At 36.8% G+C, this 21,102-nt stretch overlaps 1 protein-coding gene across 1 annotated transcript in view; it reads left to right on the top strand.

The window, feature by feature from the left end:
• The window catches only part of LOC128236010 (uncharacterized), a 56,277-nt gene that overhangs the window by 14,894 nt on the left and 20,281 nt on the right, over positions 1 to 21,102 (top strand). The window contains exons 6-15 of the mRNA XM_052950794.1: positions 2,920 to 3,043; positions 3,634 to 3,703; positions 5,369 to 5,572; positions 6,809 to 6,938; positions 8,550 to 8,657; positions 9,907 to 10,110; positions 11,505 to 11,611; positions 12,667 to 12,769; positions 14,837 to 14,937; positions 15,835 to 15,943. Of these exons, the coding sequence (XP_052806754.1) occupies positions 2,920 to 3,043; positions 3,634 to 3,703; positions 5,369 to 5,572; positions 6,809 to 6,938; positions 8,550 to 8,657; positions 9,907 to 10,110; positions 11,505 to 11,611; positions 12,667 to 12,769; positions 14,837 to 14,937; positions 15,835 to 15,943 (1,260 nt within the window). The remainder of the gene's footprint in view (positions 1 to 2,919; positions 3,044 to 3,633; positions 3,704 to 5,368; positions 5,573 to 6,808; positions 6,939 to 8,549; positions 8,658 to 9,906; positions 10,111 to 11,504; positions 11,612 to 12,666; positions 12,770 to 14,836; positions 14,938 to 15,834; positions 15,944 to 21,102) is intronic.

Raw genomic sequence — 21,102 nt, 5'->3', positions numbered from 1 at the left:
GGTCAGATTCTGTTACGGTTGCGGTTGGGTCAGATTCTGTCACGGTTGCGGTTGGGTCAGATTCTGTTACGGTTGCGGTTGGGTCAGATTCTGTTACGGTTGCAGTTGGGTTAGATTCTGTTACGGTTGCGGTTGGGTTAGATTCTGTTACGGTTGCAGTTGGGTTAGATTCTGTTACGGTTGCGGTTGGGTTAGATTCTGTCACAGTTGCGGTTGGGTCAGATTCTGTCACAGTTGCGGTTGGGTCAGATTCTGTCACGGTTGCGGTTGGGTTAGATTCTGTTACGGTTGCGGTTGGGTCAGATTCTGTCACAGTTGCGGTTGGGTCAGATTCTGTCACAGTTGCGGTTGGGTCAGATTCTGTCACGGTTGCGGTTGGGTCAGATTCTGTCACAGTTGCGGTTGGGTCAGATTCTGTCACGGTTGCGGTTGGGTCGGATTCTGTCACAGTTGCGGTTGGGTTAGATTCTGTCACGGTTGCGGTTGGGTTAGATTCTGTCATGGTTGCGGTTGGGTTAGATTCTGTCACGGTTGCAGTTGGGTTAGATTCTGTCACGGTTGCGGTTGGGTTAGATTCTGTCACAATTGCGGTTGGGTCAGATTCTGTCACGGTTGCGGTTGGGTTAGATTCTGTCACAGTTGCGGTTGGGTCAGATTCTGTCACAGTTGCGGTTGGGTCAGATTCTGTCACGGTTGCGGTTGGGTCAGATTCTGTCACGGTTGCGGTTGGGTTAGATTCTGTTACGGTTACGGTTGGGTCAGATTCTGTCACGGTTACGGTTGGGTCAGATTCTGTCACGGTTGCGGTTGGGTCAGATTCTGTCACGGTTGCGGTTGGGTTAGATTATGTCACGATTGCGGTTGCGTCAGATTCTGTCACGGTTGCGGTTGGGTCAGATTCTGTTACGGTTGCGGTTGGGTTAGATTATGTCACGATTGCGGTTGCGTCAGATTCTGTCACTGTTGCGGTTGGGTCAGATTCTGTTACGGTTGCAGTTTGGTTAGATTCTGTTACGGTTGCGGTTGGGTCAGATTCGGTTACGGTTGGGTTAGATTCTGTCACGGTTGCGGTTGGGTTAGATTCTGTTACAGTTGCGTTTGGGTTAGATTCTGTCACGGTTGCGGTTGGGTCAGATTCTGTCACGGTTGCGGTTGGGTCAGATTATGTCACGGTTACGGTTGGGTTAGATTCTGTCACGGTTGCGGTAGGGTCAGATTCTGTCACGGTTGGGTCAGATTCTGTCACGGTTGCGGTTTGGTCAGATTCTGTCACAGTTGCGGTTGGGTCAGATTATGTCACGGTTACGGTTGGGTCAGATTCTGTCACAGTTGCGGTTGGGTCAGATTATGTTACGGTTGCGGTTGGGTCAGATTCTGTCACGGTTGCGGTTGGGTTAGATTCTGTTACGGTTGCGGTTGGGTCAGATTCTGTCACGGTTGCGGTTGGGTTAGATTCTGTCACGGTTGCGGTTTGGTCAGATTCTGTCACAGTTGCGGTTGGGTCAGATTATGTCACGGTTACGGTTGGGTCAGATTCTGTCACAGTTGCGGTTGGGTCAGATTCTGTTACGGTTGCGGTTGGGTCAGATTCTGTCACGGTTGCGGTTGGGTCAGATTCTGTCACGGTTGCGGTTGGGTCAGATTCTGTCACGGTTGCGGTTGGGTCAGATTCTGTCACGGTTGCGGATGGGTCAGATTCTGTCACGGTTGCGGTTGCGTCAGATTCTGTCACAGTTGCGGTTGCGTCAGATTCTGTCACGGTTACAGTTGGGTCAGATTCTGTTACGGTTGCAGTTGGGTCAGATTCTGTCACGGTTGCGGTTGGGTCAGATTCTGTCACGGTTGCGGTTGGGTCAGATTCTGTCACTGTTGCAGTTGGGTCAGATTCTGTCACGGTTGTAGTTGGGTCAGATTCTGTCACGGTTGCAGTTGGGTCAGATTCTGTCACGGTTGCGGTTGGGTCAGATTCTGTCACGGTTGCGGTTGGGTCAGATTCTGTCACGGCTGCGGTTGGGTTAGATTATGTCACGATTTCGCCTGTTGCAATAAAAACGTTAAGTTTAATTAAGTTCATCGCTCGAAATGTTCAATAGTTTAGTAATCAAATTATTAAAATTCGGATTCGGACAAAAGGTTCATAGAATTATGCCCAATATTAATTTTTTTTACCAACAACAAAATCTGGTTTTCTAGACCGTAATACTTAATATGACAATGATGTCAGTCAGGATATTCGTGATATATATATTACTCAACTTTGTATCATTAGATTATAAGTATCTTCCATGGCCGAGAATGTAAGATAGGTTCATTCCGACCCGAGCGTAGGGTGTTTTGCGGAAACGTGGTTTACCGTTTTGTCCCACCTCAGTTAAACAAAATTAAGTAAAAATGTGTTTTTTTTTGCTGGAACTCTTTTGTGCTTAGTGAAAATAATTGCGTACGGATATGCGATAATTCGTGGTTGTCATGGATATTCGCGCAGTGATTCAGAGTATGTAAATGGTCTGATCGGTCTTTAAATAGTTCTAAGAAGAGTGAAGCATTATTTCTTGAAAGGTGCGTGAAAACTGTTTTCTGGTGACATTTGAAGCGAGAAATAATTAACTAGCGTTCTAAATATTGCCACAAGACAAGGTTTCCATGATGCGCTACAGACGACAGTCTTCAACAAGGGAGGTAATTACAATGTGGTGACCATTAAAAGAAGTTCCATACGGGCATTTTATCTTCGCCCGTGGGCAAGATAAGAATTTCTAGCATGGTTAAATTAATGGATTCTACTTATCTGAGGTGGGAGAAATGACTTTCTAACTCTTGATCATAGAATAGATGCTTGCTTAGTAAGTATCATGCTACCTGAACGTTTTACGTTTAAAGCTGGCTTAAAGCTTATCTTTTCTTACATTGTGTTTACAGACGCTGAAGACAAAGTAACAATTTTGAAAGCAATGCAGATATGGAGTAGCTTCACCTGTGTCAACTTTATATCGAGCAAGGAAACAGACTATGATAGGATACAGTTCATCAACACGGATTGGGGGTAACAAATGAACAATACACCGGTTTATGTATTTTCAATTTCGAATTTTATCGCAGACACTACTTAACGTATTTTTTGCTATATACATTATTTTGAATTATACAGTTTGTGTATACCACGTTACAAAATGCTTCATAAATGCTACGTCGGAAGGCAACGTTTTGCTCCAAATAAGACTTTAAACAAAGATACTTTTTCTTCACCATTTTAAATGAAACATAGCGTAGTCTACGCCGCCCCCAGAGCCCCGCCTGCTATATTTTACCATAGTTTGATTGAGGGTTTAGTTGCTTAAAACAAACCTTTTCGAAAAACCGCTGTCTCCTGATACAGGACTGTCAAAACATTATTTTAGAAACAGGTTTGTCAAAGAAACTAATTTCCTTACCAAACTCCGGTAATAAAACGAAGGCGGAGCTCTATAAGCGGCAAATACTGCCTTTTGTTTTATTTGAGATGGTGTTCAAGAAGAAAAGTTATTTTTGTTTGAATTCTTTATTTTAAGAAAAATGTTTCCTTCCGACGTAGCATATATGACGTAATGTATCACGTGGTATACACACACTGTTATACAACATGACGTCATTTAGGTGCGAATCATATGTTGGAAGAATGCAGGGACCACAGCCAGTGTATTTAGCTTCACCGGGGTGCACAACGGTAAGACCCACTGATTTCGAACAACCTAATTAATGGTCTTCCTTTTTATTCTAAATTTCAACTGAGTTGGAGGCTATAAGAATACTTTAGTGCCCCTAAACCGGGTTCAACCCACAGTGATGGGAATACTTAGACCGTGCCTTTACCATAATTCAATTTCACTGACCGTGCCTTTGCCATAATTCAATGCAAAGACATAGTTTCACTGACCGCAACATGGCCATAATGATCTGAAGACTTAGTTCTCACTGACCGCGCCATGGCCACACTGAATGGAAGATTTAGTTTTCACTGACCGCACCATGGTCACAATGATGGGAACGCTTAGTTTTCACTGACCGCACCAAGGCCACAATGATGGGATAGTTTAATTTCCACTGACCGCGCCAAGGCCACAATGATGGGAAGGCATAATTTTCACTGACCGCGTCAAGGCCATAATGATGGGAAGGTTTAGTTTTCACTGACCGCGCCAAGGCCACAATGATAGGAAGTTTTAGTTTTCACTGACCGTGCCAAGGCCACAATGATGGGAAGGTTTAGTTTTCACTGACCGCGCCAAGGCCACAATGATGGGAAGGTTTAGTTCTCATTGACCGCGCAATAGCCACAGCAATCGGAATACGTTTTCACTGACCGTGTGACGGCCACAATGATGGGAAAATTTAGTTTCAAATGACCGAACCATGGCCACCATGATGGGAAAACATTGTTTCCACTGACCCCGCCATGACCGCAATGATGGGAAAACTAAGTTTCCACTGACCGTGCCATGGCCAAAATGATGGGAAAACTTAGTTTCCACTGACCGTGCCATGGCCACAATGATGGGAATACTTTGTTTCCACTGACCGTGCCATGGCCATAATGATGGGAATACTTAGTTTCCACTGACCGCGCCATGGCCACAATGATTGAAATACTGGATTTCCACTGACCGTGCCATGGCCACAATGATGGGAATACTTAGTTCCCACTGACCGTGCCGTGGCCTAAATAATGGGAATACTTAGTTCCCACTGACCGCGCCGTGGCCTAAATGATGCGAAAACTTAGTTCTCACTGACCGCGCCGTGGTCACAATGATTGGAAGACTTAGTTTCCACTGACCGCGCTATGACCACAATGATTGGAAGACTTAGTTCTCATGGACCGTGCCATGTCCACAATGGTAAGAAGACTTAGTTCCCACTAACCGTGTAATGGCCACTGTGATGGGAAGACTAATTTCTCACTGATTGCAAGACTTAGTCCTCACTGATGGAAAGGATTAATTTCTTATGACCACCCATTGGCCACACTGATGTGAAAACTGAGTTTCGACTGATTGCGCCATGGCCACACTGTTCAGAAGACTAAGTTTTCATTGACCGGTCCATGGGCACAATGATGGAAAGACTGACCGTGCCTCGGCTGCAACGCCATCATTTCACAATAGCAATAATACGAAAGCTTTGTAATGTGTGTTGTATTGCATGGACGTGTTTCTTGTTTCTTGGTTGGCTTTAGTTCGCGTCCCTTAGATCGTAGTAAGATGTTATAAAACTGGGATGATCCCACTAGTTTCCATGATTTTGTTTAACACCTTTTTGCAACTAATACCGATGGTTCTACCTTTACCGTTCAACTGCCTTCACTTCATGCTTTATTCTATCTATTTTTCAGGTTCCTATTTTTCTTCACGAAATCGGACACGTCCTTGGCCTGTACCACGAACATATGCGGCCCGATCGGGATGATTACGTCACCGTTCATTATGAAAACATCAACATAACGAACCATGTACAGTTTGATCCGCTGAAAAATGGATCAACCAAATCCTATGGAAAAGCGTATGACTACCTTAGTGTCATGCACTACGGTAAAAATGTAAGTCATTTATTGACGTCACAGCAATGACGTCACAAATGTATATCCTCACAATCTTCTCCCTTTTGAATTTTGCCCCCCCCCCCCAGAACCAGACTTTATTTTGTTTACAATATTAGCAGAGGAGGGCGGGGGGGGGGGGTACGGTGACTCCCATGAACATCTTAAAATTTCTAGTGCAAAATGGTTCCTTTTGAGCGTATTTTATTACTTTATTTCTCCGATAGTGATAAAAAGTACACTTGGACGATTTAAGTGGGGGCCGCGCACCGGATGCACCACACTGGTTCCGCTTGCGCTTAAAGTGTATGTTCGTATAGAATAAGATATTGCTAGAGTATATATTTAATATTTGCACTACTATTGCGGATTATCGGATGAAAACAAACGATTTTTTATCATATTCATAGTCCGAAGATCGCAACAGCGTCGGACTACCTCAAAAACTACAAAGACCACGCTTTTAAATAATGCATTAAAATGTACGATGTCATTGTACCCGATGTCATGTGATATAAACTATAAATATACATTTTCTCATTAGTCCAGACAGCCATCGACGACGTAAGATTTATTTATATCAAATTCATTGGGGTTTTCTTATAATCATGATCTAAATATACAATACCATTCGATTAAAAGAGTCGATTTTTTGTCGGTTTTGTTCTTCATATTCCTATTGATTTTCGAATAAAGCGGGAACCAATCAAATTGAACTTTTTTTCAGTTTGGTACTTAGTTTTCCCTTCATATTCTTATTGCTTTGCAAATAAAGCGGGAACCAATGAATTTAACTTTTTCCGGTTTGGTTTTCAGTTTTTCTCTTCATTTTCTTATTGGATTTTCAAGTAAAGCGGGAACCAATCAAAACTTATTTCTGGTTTTGGATCAAAATATACAATGTCATTCTATTAAAAGATTAAATCTTTTTGTCGGTTTGGTTCTTAGTTTTCTTATCATAATCTTATCGATTTGCGAATAAAGCTGGAACCAATCAACTTTAACTTTTTCCGGTTTGGTACTTAGGTTTCACTTCATATTCTTATTGATTTGCAAATAAAGCGGGAACCAATCAAATTTAAATTTTCCAGTTCGGTTCCTAGTTTTTTTATCACCATCTTGTTTGCTATGCCTCGGTCAAAACGACTTCCTCCCAGTGAATATAAAATCTTGTTCAATGGCTTACCAGTCAATAGTCGTATAATCTCTTAAACCTTCATACTTTGATATTTGCAGTTTTATGCCGAACCGTCGGATAGGTTATCGTTAGAGCCAAAGGATCCAGCCTTTCTTGGAAAAATTGGAGAAGTTGAAACATTGAGTTTTCTGGACATCAAAATTGTAAATCAGATGTACAATTGTGCAGGTAAACAGAATTGAAACAAAAACCAAGTTTGCCTCATTGACTTGACGTGTAGCTTAAAGACGCACTCTTACTCCCAAATAAGATTTACCACAATTGATAATATTGTATTAATATTCCAAAAAGGATGAATAAATGTCGATAACAATGGTACTTATGAAGATTACCAAGTTAAATTTGAAAGAAAATAACATAAACCACGGTATTTCTACCTTATGGGATGATAGTAGACCACCGTAAACTTTGAAGCACTCACCAATCATTTAATGTTTTGCGCTTTTTGCTCTTAAATACACGGTTACAATCTTGTTTTCAGTAATGAATAATCTCCATAAATGCATTATTTAGCGAGAAGTTTAAAGGGACTGTACACCAGATTGGCATCAAAAAAAGTTTTTTTTCTGTAACGAATCTCAGGACAATTATTTAATAAAATGTTTTACTCTTTGATATCATAATTGTAAAAAAAAATATGTAAAAAATCGAGTCGGAGACCGGGTTCGAACCGGGCTCGCCAAAATTGCAGTCCAGTGTCGTATCCACTGTGCTTAGAAGGCCTACTGTTATAGGGTGGAATATTACAGCTATATACCTAACTTGGTAATATCACGTGATAGCATCGACTAGCCAATCACGCATAAGGAATGAATTCTACTAGGTAGACATACCTAGTAATCTTTTTTAATGGAAAAATACCAAAGAAACTGCGAAAAATAAATTATTTGTAAACTATGTGGTACTTAAGTTAGTAAGTTTCAATGCATTGTACACATCGATACCAAGTTTATGTCAGTTTTCGACAATTTTCTTTTATTTTCGCTATTTCATCATACGGAGTACAGCCCCTTTAACGTATATCACTCAAAATTGATATTTGTTAAACATGTGTATGTATTGATTTGAATAAGAGTGTTACTTTAAATGTTTATGCCCGATATAATAACGTACGATAAGATAGATCAAGGATGTCAAAACAAAAACTAGTTGTAAAACATTTACATGATAAAGAGGGATAACAGGTTGGATTTCAATAAACTTAAAGCAGTTTAATATATATATATATATATATATATATATATATATATATATATATATATATATATATATATATATATATATATATATATATATATATATATATATATAAACATTGTTTATTATGAAGGACATTTGGTATAGCTTAAATGTTGCACTTCGAACAAAATGGATGCATCTTATCAACGAAGTGTATTACGAGCGTTTTTTATAAATGTTGTATTAAGTGTTTGAGCTTATTTTAACAGAATTGTCAGTAAAAAAGTTGTCTTGCAGATTATTTTTAATTTATTTTGTGACACGCATCTACTGTTTATAGTCTATTAACTCGCTTTATCGAAGTCGTTTGGACCTAAGGAAAAACTTCGATATAATGAACATTCGATATAACCGAAATACAAAAAAGTATATGACTAAAAGCAAACACATTCGAAAAAAAGTTCGACATAACAGAATGTCGAGTTAGCAGAGTTCGACATAGCGAGTTTCGACTGTACTTCATCTTACGATATGCCTCTTACGCACCGTTATAACTAAATGGCGACATAATTACAATATACTATAAAGACTTTTTTCAAGGTGGCTGCAAAGCTAAAATATGCCCAGAAAATGCTTTTATGGGGAAAGATTGCCGGTGCTATTGCGAAGGTCCAGCAAGAGACCCTATACGGAGATGTGATGCAGTAGGTAAGTGTAAAATAATTTGTTTAATTACAATTTCTATGATATAAGTACAATGATAATACTATAGTTTAGTTTAAAGGCACTCGCTTATGTTTTATTTTACCAAACATTATATTTCCCGGTAATGCATTTGAAAACACTTATTTTATCTTATTACCTTACTCTTTGATATCGAAGTTGCATTAAAACACAATTAAAGTATAAACAAATATTTTGGCTTTAGTGAGGTGCAAACCAAAGCCGGTAATCAATAATAAATACGAAAAATACACCTTAACCACTAGGTCAGTAGGACCAACACTTAAGTGGTGGATATTTTTACCTTTAAACAATACACTGATAACATCACGTGCTATTGTCAATATACTGATAACACAGCAACGAAGCTGTTATTATTGCTTATAAAAATTGTGGTTTTCAAAGTCGATATTTGAGCAAATATCAACATTTGCTGAAGTTTTCCAGCTGTTGGTATCTTAGTTTTAACACCTATTTGTCACACTTTAATTCGTCTTACAAAAATAGTGCATTTTACAAAAACGTAACCGAGCCCCTTCAAAACACGCTAAACGAGAAACCCACAAAGTCACTATACACCAAAGACAGACTTCATGTACATGCCCAACATATTTTGTATGAATTTAATGTTGGAATTTCCAGGGGCGAATTCAGGATTCGACGCTAGAGGGGGCGTTACTTAGGGGCGTACCCTTTTTACTTGAGCTATTCCCTCAGAAACAAATGTTGGAGGGGGGGGGGCTGAGGCTGAGGTCATACCCCACCCCAACAAAATTTATGGTGCATTTGTGGCGTATTTTATTACTTTTCTTCTCCTATATTGCAATAAAAAGTAAACTTGGACGGTGTTGTAATAATCAGCGACGTCGGAAGTCGCTGTGTACAGTTCTGCTCGTCTTTGACATTTTTAAAATCCTTTTATTCGTTGGACACGAAATTTCGTGGGTTTTGAATTTTCTTTTTTTAATATTGTTTGAATATGTTTATATGTGTTTCAGGAATTGACATTAAACCCGCTTTAATATACATTTATATTTACAAAGTGTGAGTAAAGACTACTATTCTTTCAGAAATTTAACGGCCGCCATTTTATACGTGAATCTTCCGCTATTCCTGCAGGTTCCTAACAATTTCTAAATATTCATTGCAGTCAGCTTAGAAGCACCAAATTTGAATATGAAACAGGATGTATTCTTATATCAGGGTTTACTCACACTTTATATTTTATTTTCAGTAAGTTGTGACACGCCTGCTATAGACATGAGCGTCTATTCAGTTTATACGGCCAACTCCGAGGAAATTGACAGCTTGGAAGGAAAGCTTTACCCCGACGGGACGGTATTAAGGCTGTTTGATTATATGTGTGTTGATTCCACCGTTGGGAATTTCACATGTGTTGGTGGCGTTTGGAGGATCGATGTGACGGAATGTGAACACGGTTTGTCAGTGTTTTTTTACCGCCTTTCTAACCGTAAATAATTCGTTAATTTGGAATTAAAAAACAAAGCTGAGAAGTTAGTGAAATGTTGAAAGCACAGATATATACGTCATTTCAAACTTAAACTTCTCATAAAAGTATTGTTTGAGTACTGCGTTCAAGCAGGCAAGCAGGCAGGCAGGCAGGCAGAAAGACAGACATACATAAATGTTTATTGTCGAATACATGTTATATAACAGGTCCTTGACAAAATATCATACATACAAGCATACATACGTAAATAGTCAGCATGGTCACAACAATGGAATAAATACAAAGAAAGAGAAAGAAAGTATTAAGTTAAAATAAAGACCATACACGAGGTATCAAAAAAGAAAAGATATATCAAAATCAAACTCATTCGATACGATTCCAAGAAAAAAGGTGCTTATTTACTAATCAACATTTCATAACTCATAAGTGACACTTCATGATTTCATTCTTTCCGAAAAGATGAATTTCCAAAACAAAATATTCATGATTTTATATTCATGGATATCCTACTCGTGGATTTTACTTCTCAAATTCACGATTTCACACTTAATTGATAACGTACTGTACGAATGTACTTCACTAGTTCACGAGGTCACACTTAATTGATAACGTACTGTACGAATGTACTTCACTAGTTCATGAGATCACACTTAATTGATAACGTACTGTGCGAATGTACTTCACTAGTTCACGAGGTCACACTTAATCGATATCTTACTTAACGAGTTCACTTCACAAGTTCACGATTTTACACTTTATCGATATCTTACTTCACAAGTTTACGATTTTACACTTAATTGATATCGTACTTCACAAGTTTACGATTTTACACTTCATCGATATCTTACTTCACGAGTCTATTTCACAAGTTTACGATTTTACACTTCATCGATATCTTAATTCACGAGTCTACTTCACAAGTTTACGATTTTACACTTCATCGATATCTTACTTCACGAGTCTATTTCACAAGTTTACGATTTTACACTTCATCGATATCTTACTTCACGAGTTTACTTCATATATTCACAAATTTACGATTAAAGATTTCTTATTTCACAATTTGAAGATAAAACATTTCACGATTTTTCACGATTAAAACATTCATAATTTTGCACTTTCGAATCGTGATGTAAGGTAAATGTAAGGATGTGAATTGTGAAATCGTGATATTGTGTAAAAATCAGTCCTTCAACTGCTATAAAGGATTGTCAAAAACTTTCTGAACTTAACAACAAAAACTGATCGATTTTCATTTTTACCAACGATCTATTCTACAAATACATTCAGTCGACCATTTTAACCAATTAAAAAGCATTTACTGTTTAATTGATAAACACATGCATAATTGTGTTTTATAGAAGGATGCCTGATGGACACCACTCGCTATGTGTTTAACCCCTCTATAGACGACATAGCCATACTGCAGTCTAAACAAGGAGATGTTTATGCAAGAAGTGGAGTAGATGTATGTATTAACATAACAGGAGAAGTCATTTCAACACGAAATCGTGCCGATACAAAGTCGAAGCATATTTGGAAACTTCGTTCTATATACAGTCAAAACCCGCTATGTCGAAGTCGTTGGGACCTCTAAAATACTTCGAGATAACAAACATTCGATATAACTGAAATTCATCATGTGTATAATAAAACCAAAAAAAAATAATTCGAAAACAAACTGCGACACAACCAGAACAATGAGATTATAGAGTTCGACATAGCGAGTTTCGACTGTATCTATAAATTAAGTATATGTTTCATAATAACATTTCCACAGATAAGGATAATATATCTTGGCCAAAATTTGTATATATAGAATGTTCACTGGATAATGAAATACCATTATATTGTTTTTAACATCTAAATTATAGAAATAAACACATCGTAGTGTTATCCAAATATTATTTTTTTTTTTGCAGTGGCACGATAATTATTTTAGATTTGCTTGTACATAAATGATCCAATCCTTTGCCAAAATTTCAACTTGACTTGTAGAACGTTGCATCGCTGAAACTTTGGCCAAAGTTTGCATCATTATTATTCAAAATATTCCACAAGTTTAGAGGCATGGCATAGTCTTTTATAGGCTAAGAAATATCTTCATAAATTTTCTGCTAAATATTATTTAGAAATTAACGTTACTAACTTGTTTGTTTTCATCGGTTGTGACCCGTGGTGACCAATGTGAAAACCCCTTTGAAGTCACGTGATCTTCATCCTGATTATACAGAGAAATCGAAAACAGATTGACCACAAGCCTTTTTCGCAAAAATTACTCAAGTCAATTTTTAATCTTCATCTCAATTCTTTTTATCTAAAGTATGATGTGATAACAAATATTGCATGTTTTCATATTCTTAACAACGTATTTTCTCACAGAATGAGTTGAAAAATAATTTGTCAATATTTCAAGTTGAGACGGAGATTGAAACTGGACTTAAGTATTTTTCTAGATATTCGGGCTTGGGAGTTTCCCTGTATTACTAATGCTGTTCATATACATTGTTCATTTATGTTAAGGTATCGGTGGCATGCAAATCCAAACCAGAGAACGAAAGGGTTCCCAGACGGATGACATGCAGAAAAAGATCGTGGGATATAGTCCTGCCAAATTGTGAGGAAGGTAGGTAACTTATAAGCTCATTTACTATCTGTTTTTTTATGATTATATGAGCCGCATCGTGCAACTTTGGGCCTACGAACATAAATTGGTTTTCATTATTTTATTGGGCATTAGAATTAAATGACAAGTTCATGATGATATCACTTAAATTGCGTTAGATACGTGTTTATATGTGAAACCATGTAATTCGCATTTTGAATGCTATATTTGACGTCACACATATGACGTTATTACGAAAGAACGTTACTGAAATTACTCAATATTGTAACTACTTTAAAATACATCTTTTTTCATCTATTTTTCCAAACACAGAATCTTTCTGAAACATTAATCCAGGAAAAAAATACTGATTCTTTTTTTGTATTTTTAACCCATTGGGTCATTTTAACTACAAACAATGTATGCAGTCAAATTAAATTGGGACGAAATTCATGGTTGCTATGGAAACATGAGTAAAAAATGGTCATTAATCGACGAGAAAATAAAACGCCAATGACACTCCTTAAAAACGTGTTTGAAAGAAAATAATTAACATACAAAAATCACTATTTTTGGCATTTTTATTTATGATTATTTCATTTGTACTAATTGTGTCCAAGGCCCCAAATCGCGAGCTGCGGCTCATATATCCAAACCAGAGATTGAGAGAGTATACAGGCCGACGACATGAATTGGAACATCAGGATATAGTGTCATGCCAGAGAAGTTAATATGGCATAACATGTTTAAGTACAAAATAATTGAAATAGTCAATGCATAGTAGATTCATTTAAAATCTACTCGCAGCGCTCAATTCAAGTAATCTCCAAATTGACCGACTGTGGCACGACGAACATTATACATACTACTGTACAATATCGTAGAATATTGCCATGCAAAACAGTGAGGAAGGTATTTAGCTTATAAGCTTATTTATCATCTCTTCTTATGATAATATATCGATAAAGAGAGCTTAAAGAGACACGATCTGAAGAAAACCATCGTAGAATATGGTCATTCTAAATTGTGAGGAGGATATTTAATTTATAAGCTCTTTCTATGATAATATATCGATACCAGAGATGGAGAGAGAGCGTACAGGCAAACGGCCTGAATTCGAAAATCGTTCAAAGAGTAGCTATAATCTGAACCAAGATCATGTTTTAAGAATAATGGTCAAAGCCAAACCAAAAGACAGACATTAAACACAAAGCTACTTACAAGTAAAAAACATTGCATACTTTACAATTGTGAAGAAAGATAACCTAAACGAAGCCATCCCCGTTGTCACGATGTTGCCTGAGTGTGATGCTGTGTTGTTGGGAAAACCGAAGTAACCGGAGAAAACCCGCATGTCAGGCGTGGTGATCACTAACCAAACTCAGTAAACATGTATCCAAATATCGTCATTGGTCAATGTCTGGGTGTCTACATTGGCACGAACAGAGACAACTAGTTAGTAACTCACTGGATGTTTGGTCGAGTAAAGATGTATGTTTCTCTCACCTAAGAAAAGTAGATCCAAAATTTGGCCATGGTGGAAATTCTTATCTTGTCCACGGGCAAAGATACAACAATTACCCGTATGGAACTTCTTTTTATAGAAATCAAAAAAATATCCCCCTTGTGGAAGACCGTCGTCTGTAGCATCATGGAAGCCTTGTCTTGTGGCAATATTTAAAATCCAAATTTATAATTTCTCGCTTCAAATGGCACCATAACACAGTTTCACATCTTCCAATTTCGCCATAGAAGATACCTATAGCATTGTTTGCCTGTTTTCATTGAGCCATTGTTTCTTATGTCACTGTAAAATATATTAGAAGCTCTTTAAAGTGTTTCGTAGATTAAAACGTAGTACTTTATTTATTCATTGCAAGCTGACCAAATACACTTCTATCACATGGCAAGAAGCAGGCTATCTGCACGCAAGAAGCTGTTGATCCAAAATCCTACTTCAAAAATTCTAAGTCGGCCATTTTTAGTGTAATTCAATATGGCGGTCCAAAGTCTGCGCCTCTATTTGATCAGTGCACTTGGTTCTTGTCAAGTTTGTTTATCATTTTTGCCATACTTATTTAATTTCAGTCTTCGAATGTGAAATCGGCGACTACAGTAATGATAACATCGAACTGTATTTGGACGGAGAAAAGTTGGAAGTTGGAAAACTTGTTCATGAGGGATCTGAGGTAACACTATTTCTATTCAGTGGACATCGATGTAGCCTAGAATCGGTGTTATGTACCCGATCCACAAATATGTACATGTAATTCATTCGGAACTCCTAGGCCATTTTTAAACATCCCCGGATTATGCATGTACATCAGTTGAAGTAGTTCGTATTTTTGTTAGAATTCGGTATGTTTAAGTCCGCTGCAAGTAGATCGCGTAGTCATTAAATTTAGCAGTTAAACTTAATGACTCAACACTTATGTTTGCAATAATACATTTTACTGGCAATCAATTTAAACTTAGGCCTAAAAAAATATTGTTTGGTAAGGGTTTCATCCTTTTAAAAAATAGGTAGGGTAGGTAGGTTTTTTTTTTAGTTTTTTTTTTTAATTAGGCTTTATATAGGAATGTCATTTTCATCATTGGATAATGTTGTTAAAGTTATCTTCTGTATAAGCACTTTAGGTTTTCAACTACAAAGTGAAAAGCAATTTAATATATATATATATTTAGTTTTTCATTTTTTTTTTAAACTGACTATAAAACGGTAGTGTCGGCGCCTATTCCGTAGGTAGGGTCGGGTAACCCGAACCAAATATACTTTTGTAAGCCTTAGATCAATAAATACAAGCTAAATCACTACATTTAATTAATAATATAATTCAAAACTTTACGAAATACTTCTACTGATGTAACGGCAAGTATGTCGACAACGGATGGTTGGGTCTAATACAGTTATAACGTGCGAGTTCCGTTTATAGATTGTTGCTTTATGCAAGCATGCTGAAAACGGATGGTTGGGTCTTCAACAGTTATATCGTGCGAGTTCTGGCTGCTGGTTGTTGCTAAATGGGAGGATTCTGACGAGGGTGGTTAGGTCTTGTACACTTATAACGTATGAGTTATGTTTGCAGATAAAAGCTAGATGCAAGCATGCTCACGAAGGTCTGGCTGGGTCGTCTTCACTTCTAACGTGCACTGATGGCAAACTGGTGGGGGATTTTCCAGTAGACTGCCCAAACGGTAAAATATATTTGGCTCGATATCGCTGACAATAAATATCACGATAAACATTGAATTTCTAGCAGGCTGTTCAAATGGTAATATCTTAGGCAATACATATCGCGATAGATTTAGATTTTTTAATAAACCATCCAAATGGTAATATCTAAGACTGCACATATCGCGATAGATTTAGATTTTTTAGTCAACCATCCAAATAGAACTAGGTTTTTTAGTAAACTGTCCAAATGGTAATATCTAAAACAACACATACAGCGATAGAACTAGGTTTTTTAGTAAACTGTCCAAATGGTAATATTTAAAACAACACATACAGCGATAGAACTAGGTTTTTCAGTAAACTGTCTAAATGGTAATATCTAAAACAACACATACAGCGATAGAACTAGGTTTTTCAGTAAACTGTCCAAATGGTAATATCTAAAACAACACATACAGCGACAGAAATAGGTTTTTTAGTAAACTGTCCAAATGGTAATATCTAAAACAACACATATCGCGATAGAACTAGGTCTATTAGTAGACTGTCCAAATGGTAATATCTAAAACAACACATACAGCGATAGAACTAGGTTTTTTAGTAAACTGTCCAAATGGTAATATCTAAAACAACACATATCGCGATAGAACTAGGTCTATTAGTAGACTGTCCAAATGGTAATATCTAAAACAACACATACAGCGATAGAACTAGGTCTGTTAGTAGACTGTCCAAATGGTAATATCTAAAACAACACATATCGCGATAGAACTAGGTTTTTTAGTAAACTGTCCAAATGGTAATATCTAAAACAACACATACAGCGATAGAACTAGGTTTTTTAGTAAACTGTCCAAATGGTAATATTTAAAACAACACATATCGTGATAGAACTAGGTCTGTTAGTAGACTGTCCAAATAGTAATATCTAAAACAACACATACAGCGATAGAACTAGGTTTTTTAGTAGACTGTCCAAATGGTAATATCTAAAACAACACATACAGCGATAGAACTAGGTCTGTTAGTAGACTGTCCAAATGGTAATATCTAAAACAACACATACAGCGATAGAACTAGATTTGTTAGTAAACTGTCCAAATGGTAATATCTTAAACAACACATATCGCGATAGAACTAGGCCTGTTATTAGACTGTCCAAATGGTAATATCTAAAACAACACATACAGCGATAGAACTAGGTCTGTTAGTAGACTGTCCAAATGGTAATATCTAAAACAACACATACAGCGATAGAACTAGGTCTGTTAGTAGACTGTCCAAATGGTAATATCTAAAACAACACATATCGCGATAGAACTAGGTCTGTTAGTAGACTGTCCAAATGGTAATATCTAAAACAACACATACAGCGATAGAACTAGGTCTGTTAGTAGACTGTCCAAATGGTAATATCTAAAACAACACATATCGCGATAGAACTAGGTCTGTTAGTAGACTGTCCAAATGGTAATATCTAAAACAACACATACAGCGATAGAACTAGGTTTTTTAGTAAACTGTCCAAATGGTAATATCTAAAACAACACATACAGCGTTAGAACTAGGTTTTTTAGTAGACTGTCCAAATGGTAATATCTAAAACAACACATACAGCGTTAGAACTAGGTTTTTTAGTAAACTGTCCAAATGGTAATATCTAAAACAACACATACAGCGATAGAACTAGGTCTGTTAGTAGACTGTCCAAATGGTAATATCTAAAACAACACATACAGCGATAGAACTAGGTCTGTTAGTAGACTGTCCAAATGGTAATATCTAAAACAACATATACAGCGATAGAACTAGGTCTGTTAGTAGACTGTCCAAATGGTAATATCTAAAACAACACATACAGCGATAGAACTAGGTCTGTTAGTAGACTGTCCAAATGGTAATATCTAAAACAACATATACAGCGATAGAACTAGGTCTGTTAGTAGACTGTCCAAATGGTAATATCTAAAACAACATATACAGCGATAGAACTAGGTCTGTTAGTAGACTGTCCAAATGGTAATATCTAAAACAACACATATCGCGATAGAACTAGGTTTGTTAGTAGACTGTCCAAATGGTAATATCTAAAACAACACATATCGCGATAGAACTAGGTTTGTTAGTAAACTGTCCAAATGGTAATATCTAAAACAACACATACAGCGATAGAACTAGGTCTGTTAGTAGACTGTACAAATGGTAATATCTAAAACAACACATACAGCGATAGAACTAGGTCTGTTAGTAGACTGTCCAAATGGTAATATCTAAAACAACACATACAGCGATAGAACTAGGTCTGTTAGTAGACTGTCCAAATGGTAATATCTAAAACAACACATACAGCGTTAGAACTAGGTTTTTTAGTAGACTGTCCAAATGGTAATATCTAAAACAACACATATCGCGATAGAACTAGGTCTGTTAGTAGACTGTCCAAATGGTAATATCTAAAACAACACATACAGCGTTAGAACTAGGTTTTTTAGTAGACTGTCCAAATGGTAATATCTAAAACAACACATATCGCGATAGAACTAGGTCTGTTAGTAGACTGTCCAAATGGTAATATCTAAAACAACACATATCGCGATAGAACTAGGTTTGTTAGTAAACTGTCCAAATGGTAATATCTAAAACAACACATACAGCGTTAGAACTAGGTTTTTTAGTAGACTGTCCAAATGGTAATATCTTAAACAACACATATCTCGATAGAACTAGGTCTGTTAGTAAACTGTCCAAATGGTAATATCTTAAACAACACATATCGCGATAGAACTAGGCCTGTTATTAGACTGTCCAAATGGTAATATCTAAAACAACACATATCGCGATAGAACTAGGTCTGTTAGTAGACTGTCCAAATGGTAATATCTAAAACAACACATATCGCGATAGAACTAGGTTTGTTAGTAAACTGTCCAAATGGTAATATCTAAAACAACACATATCGCGATAGAACTAGGTTTTTTAGTAAACTGTCCAAATGGTAATATCTAAAACAACACATATCGCGATAGAACTAGGTTTTTTAGTAAACTGTCCAAATGGTAATATCTAAAACAACACATACAGCGTTAGAACTAGGTTTTTTAGTAGACTGTCCAAATGGTAATATCTAAAACAACACATACAGCGTTAGAACTAGGTTTTTTAGTAAACTGTCCAAATGGTAATATCTAAAACAACACATACAGCGATAGAACTAGGTCTGTTAGTAGACTGTCCAAATGGTAATATCTAAAACAACACATACAGCGATAGAACTAGGTCTGTTAGTAGACTGTCCAAATGGTAATATCTAAAACAACACATATCGCGATAGAACTAGGTTTGTTAGTAGACTGTCCAAATGGTAATATCTAAAACAACACATACAGCGATAGAACTAGGTCTGTTAGTAGACTGTCCAAATGGTAATATCTAAAACAACACATACAGCGATAGAACTAGGTCTGTTAGTAGACTGTCCAAATGGTAATATCTAAAACAACACATATCGCGATAGAACTAGGTTTGTTAGTAAACTGTCCAAATGGTAATATCTAAAACAACACATACAGCGATAGAACTAGGTCTGTTAGTAGACTGTCCAAATGGTAATATCTAAAACAACACATACAGCGATAGAACTAGGTATGTTAGTAGACTGTCCAAATGGTAATATCTAAAACAACACATACAGCGATAGAACTAGGTCTGTTAGTAGACTGTCCAAATGGTAATATCTAAAACAACACATATCGCGATAGAACTAGGTTTGTTAGTAGACTGTCCAAATGGTAATATCTAAAACAACACATACAGCGATAGAACTAGGTCTGTTAGTAGACTGTCCAAATGGTAATATCTAAAACAACACATACAGCGATAGAACTAGGTCTGTTAGTAGACTGACCAAATGGTAATATCTAAAACAACACATATCGCGATAGAACTAGGTTTGTTAGTAAACTGTCCAAATGGTAATATCTAAAACAACACATACAGCGATAGAACTAGGTCTGTTAGTAGACTGTCCAAATGGTAATATCTAAAACAACACATATCGCGATAGAACTAGGTATGTTAGTAAACTGTCCAAATGGTAATATCTAAAACAACACATACAGCGTTAGAACTAGGTCTGTTAGTAAACTGTCCAAATGGTAATATCTAAAACAACACATACAGCGATAGAACTAGGTTTGTTAGTAGACTGTCCAAATGGTAATATCTAAAACAACACATATCGCGATAGAACTAGGTCTGTTAGTAGACTGTCCAAATGGTAATATCTAAAACAACACATATCGCGATAGAACTAGGTCTGTTAGTAGACTGTCCAAATGGTAATATCTAAAACAACACATATCGCGATAGAACTAGGTTTGTTAGTAGACTGTCCAAATGGTAATATCTAAAACAACACATATCGCGATAGAACTAGGTCTGTTAGTAGACTGTCCAAATGGTAATATCTAAAACAACACATACAGCGATAGAACTAGGTATGTTAGTAGACTGTCCAAATGGTAATATCTAAAACAACACATACAGCGATAGAACTAGGTATGTTAGTAGACTGTCCAAATGGTAATATCTAAAACAACACATATCGCGATAGAACTAGGTCTGTTAGTAGACTGTCCAAATGGTAATATCTAAAACAACACATACAGCGATAGAACTAGGTTTGTTAGTAGACTGTCCAAATGGTAATATCTAAAACAACACATACAGCGATAGAACTAGGTATGTTAGTAGACTGTCCAAATGGTAATATCTAAAACAACACATACAGCGATAGAACTAGGTTTGTTAGTAAACTGTCCAAATGGTAATATCTAAAACAACACATACAGCGATAGAACTAGGTTTGTTAGTAGACTGTCCAAATGGTAATATCTAAAACAACACATATCGCGATAGAACTAGGTCTGTTAGTAGACTGTCCAAATGGTAATATCTAAAACAACACATATCGCGATAGAACTAGGTTTGTTAGTAAACTGTCCAAATGGTAATATCTAAAACAACACATATCGCGATAGAACTAGGTTTTTTAGTAGACTGTCCAAATGGTAATATCTAAAACAACACATATCGCGATAGAACTAGGTCTGTTAGTAGACTGTCCAAATGGTAATATCTAAAACAACACATATCGCGATAGAACTAGGTCTGTTAGTAG

Source organism: Mya arenaria, chromosome 5 (genome assembly GCF_026914265.1).
Source record: "Mya arenaria isolate MELC-2E11 chromosome 5, ASM2691426v1".
In the NCBI taxonomy this organism is placed as follows: domain Eukaryota; kingdom Metazoa; phylum Mollusca; class Bivalvia; order Myida; family Myidae; genus Mya; species Mya arenaria.
Note: the sequence above shows the minus strand (reverse complement) of the source record. Positions and strands in the feature narration are given on the sequence as shown.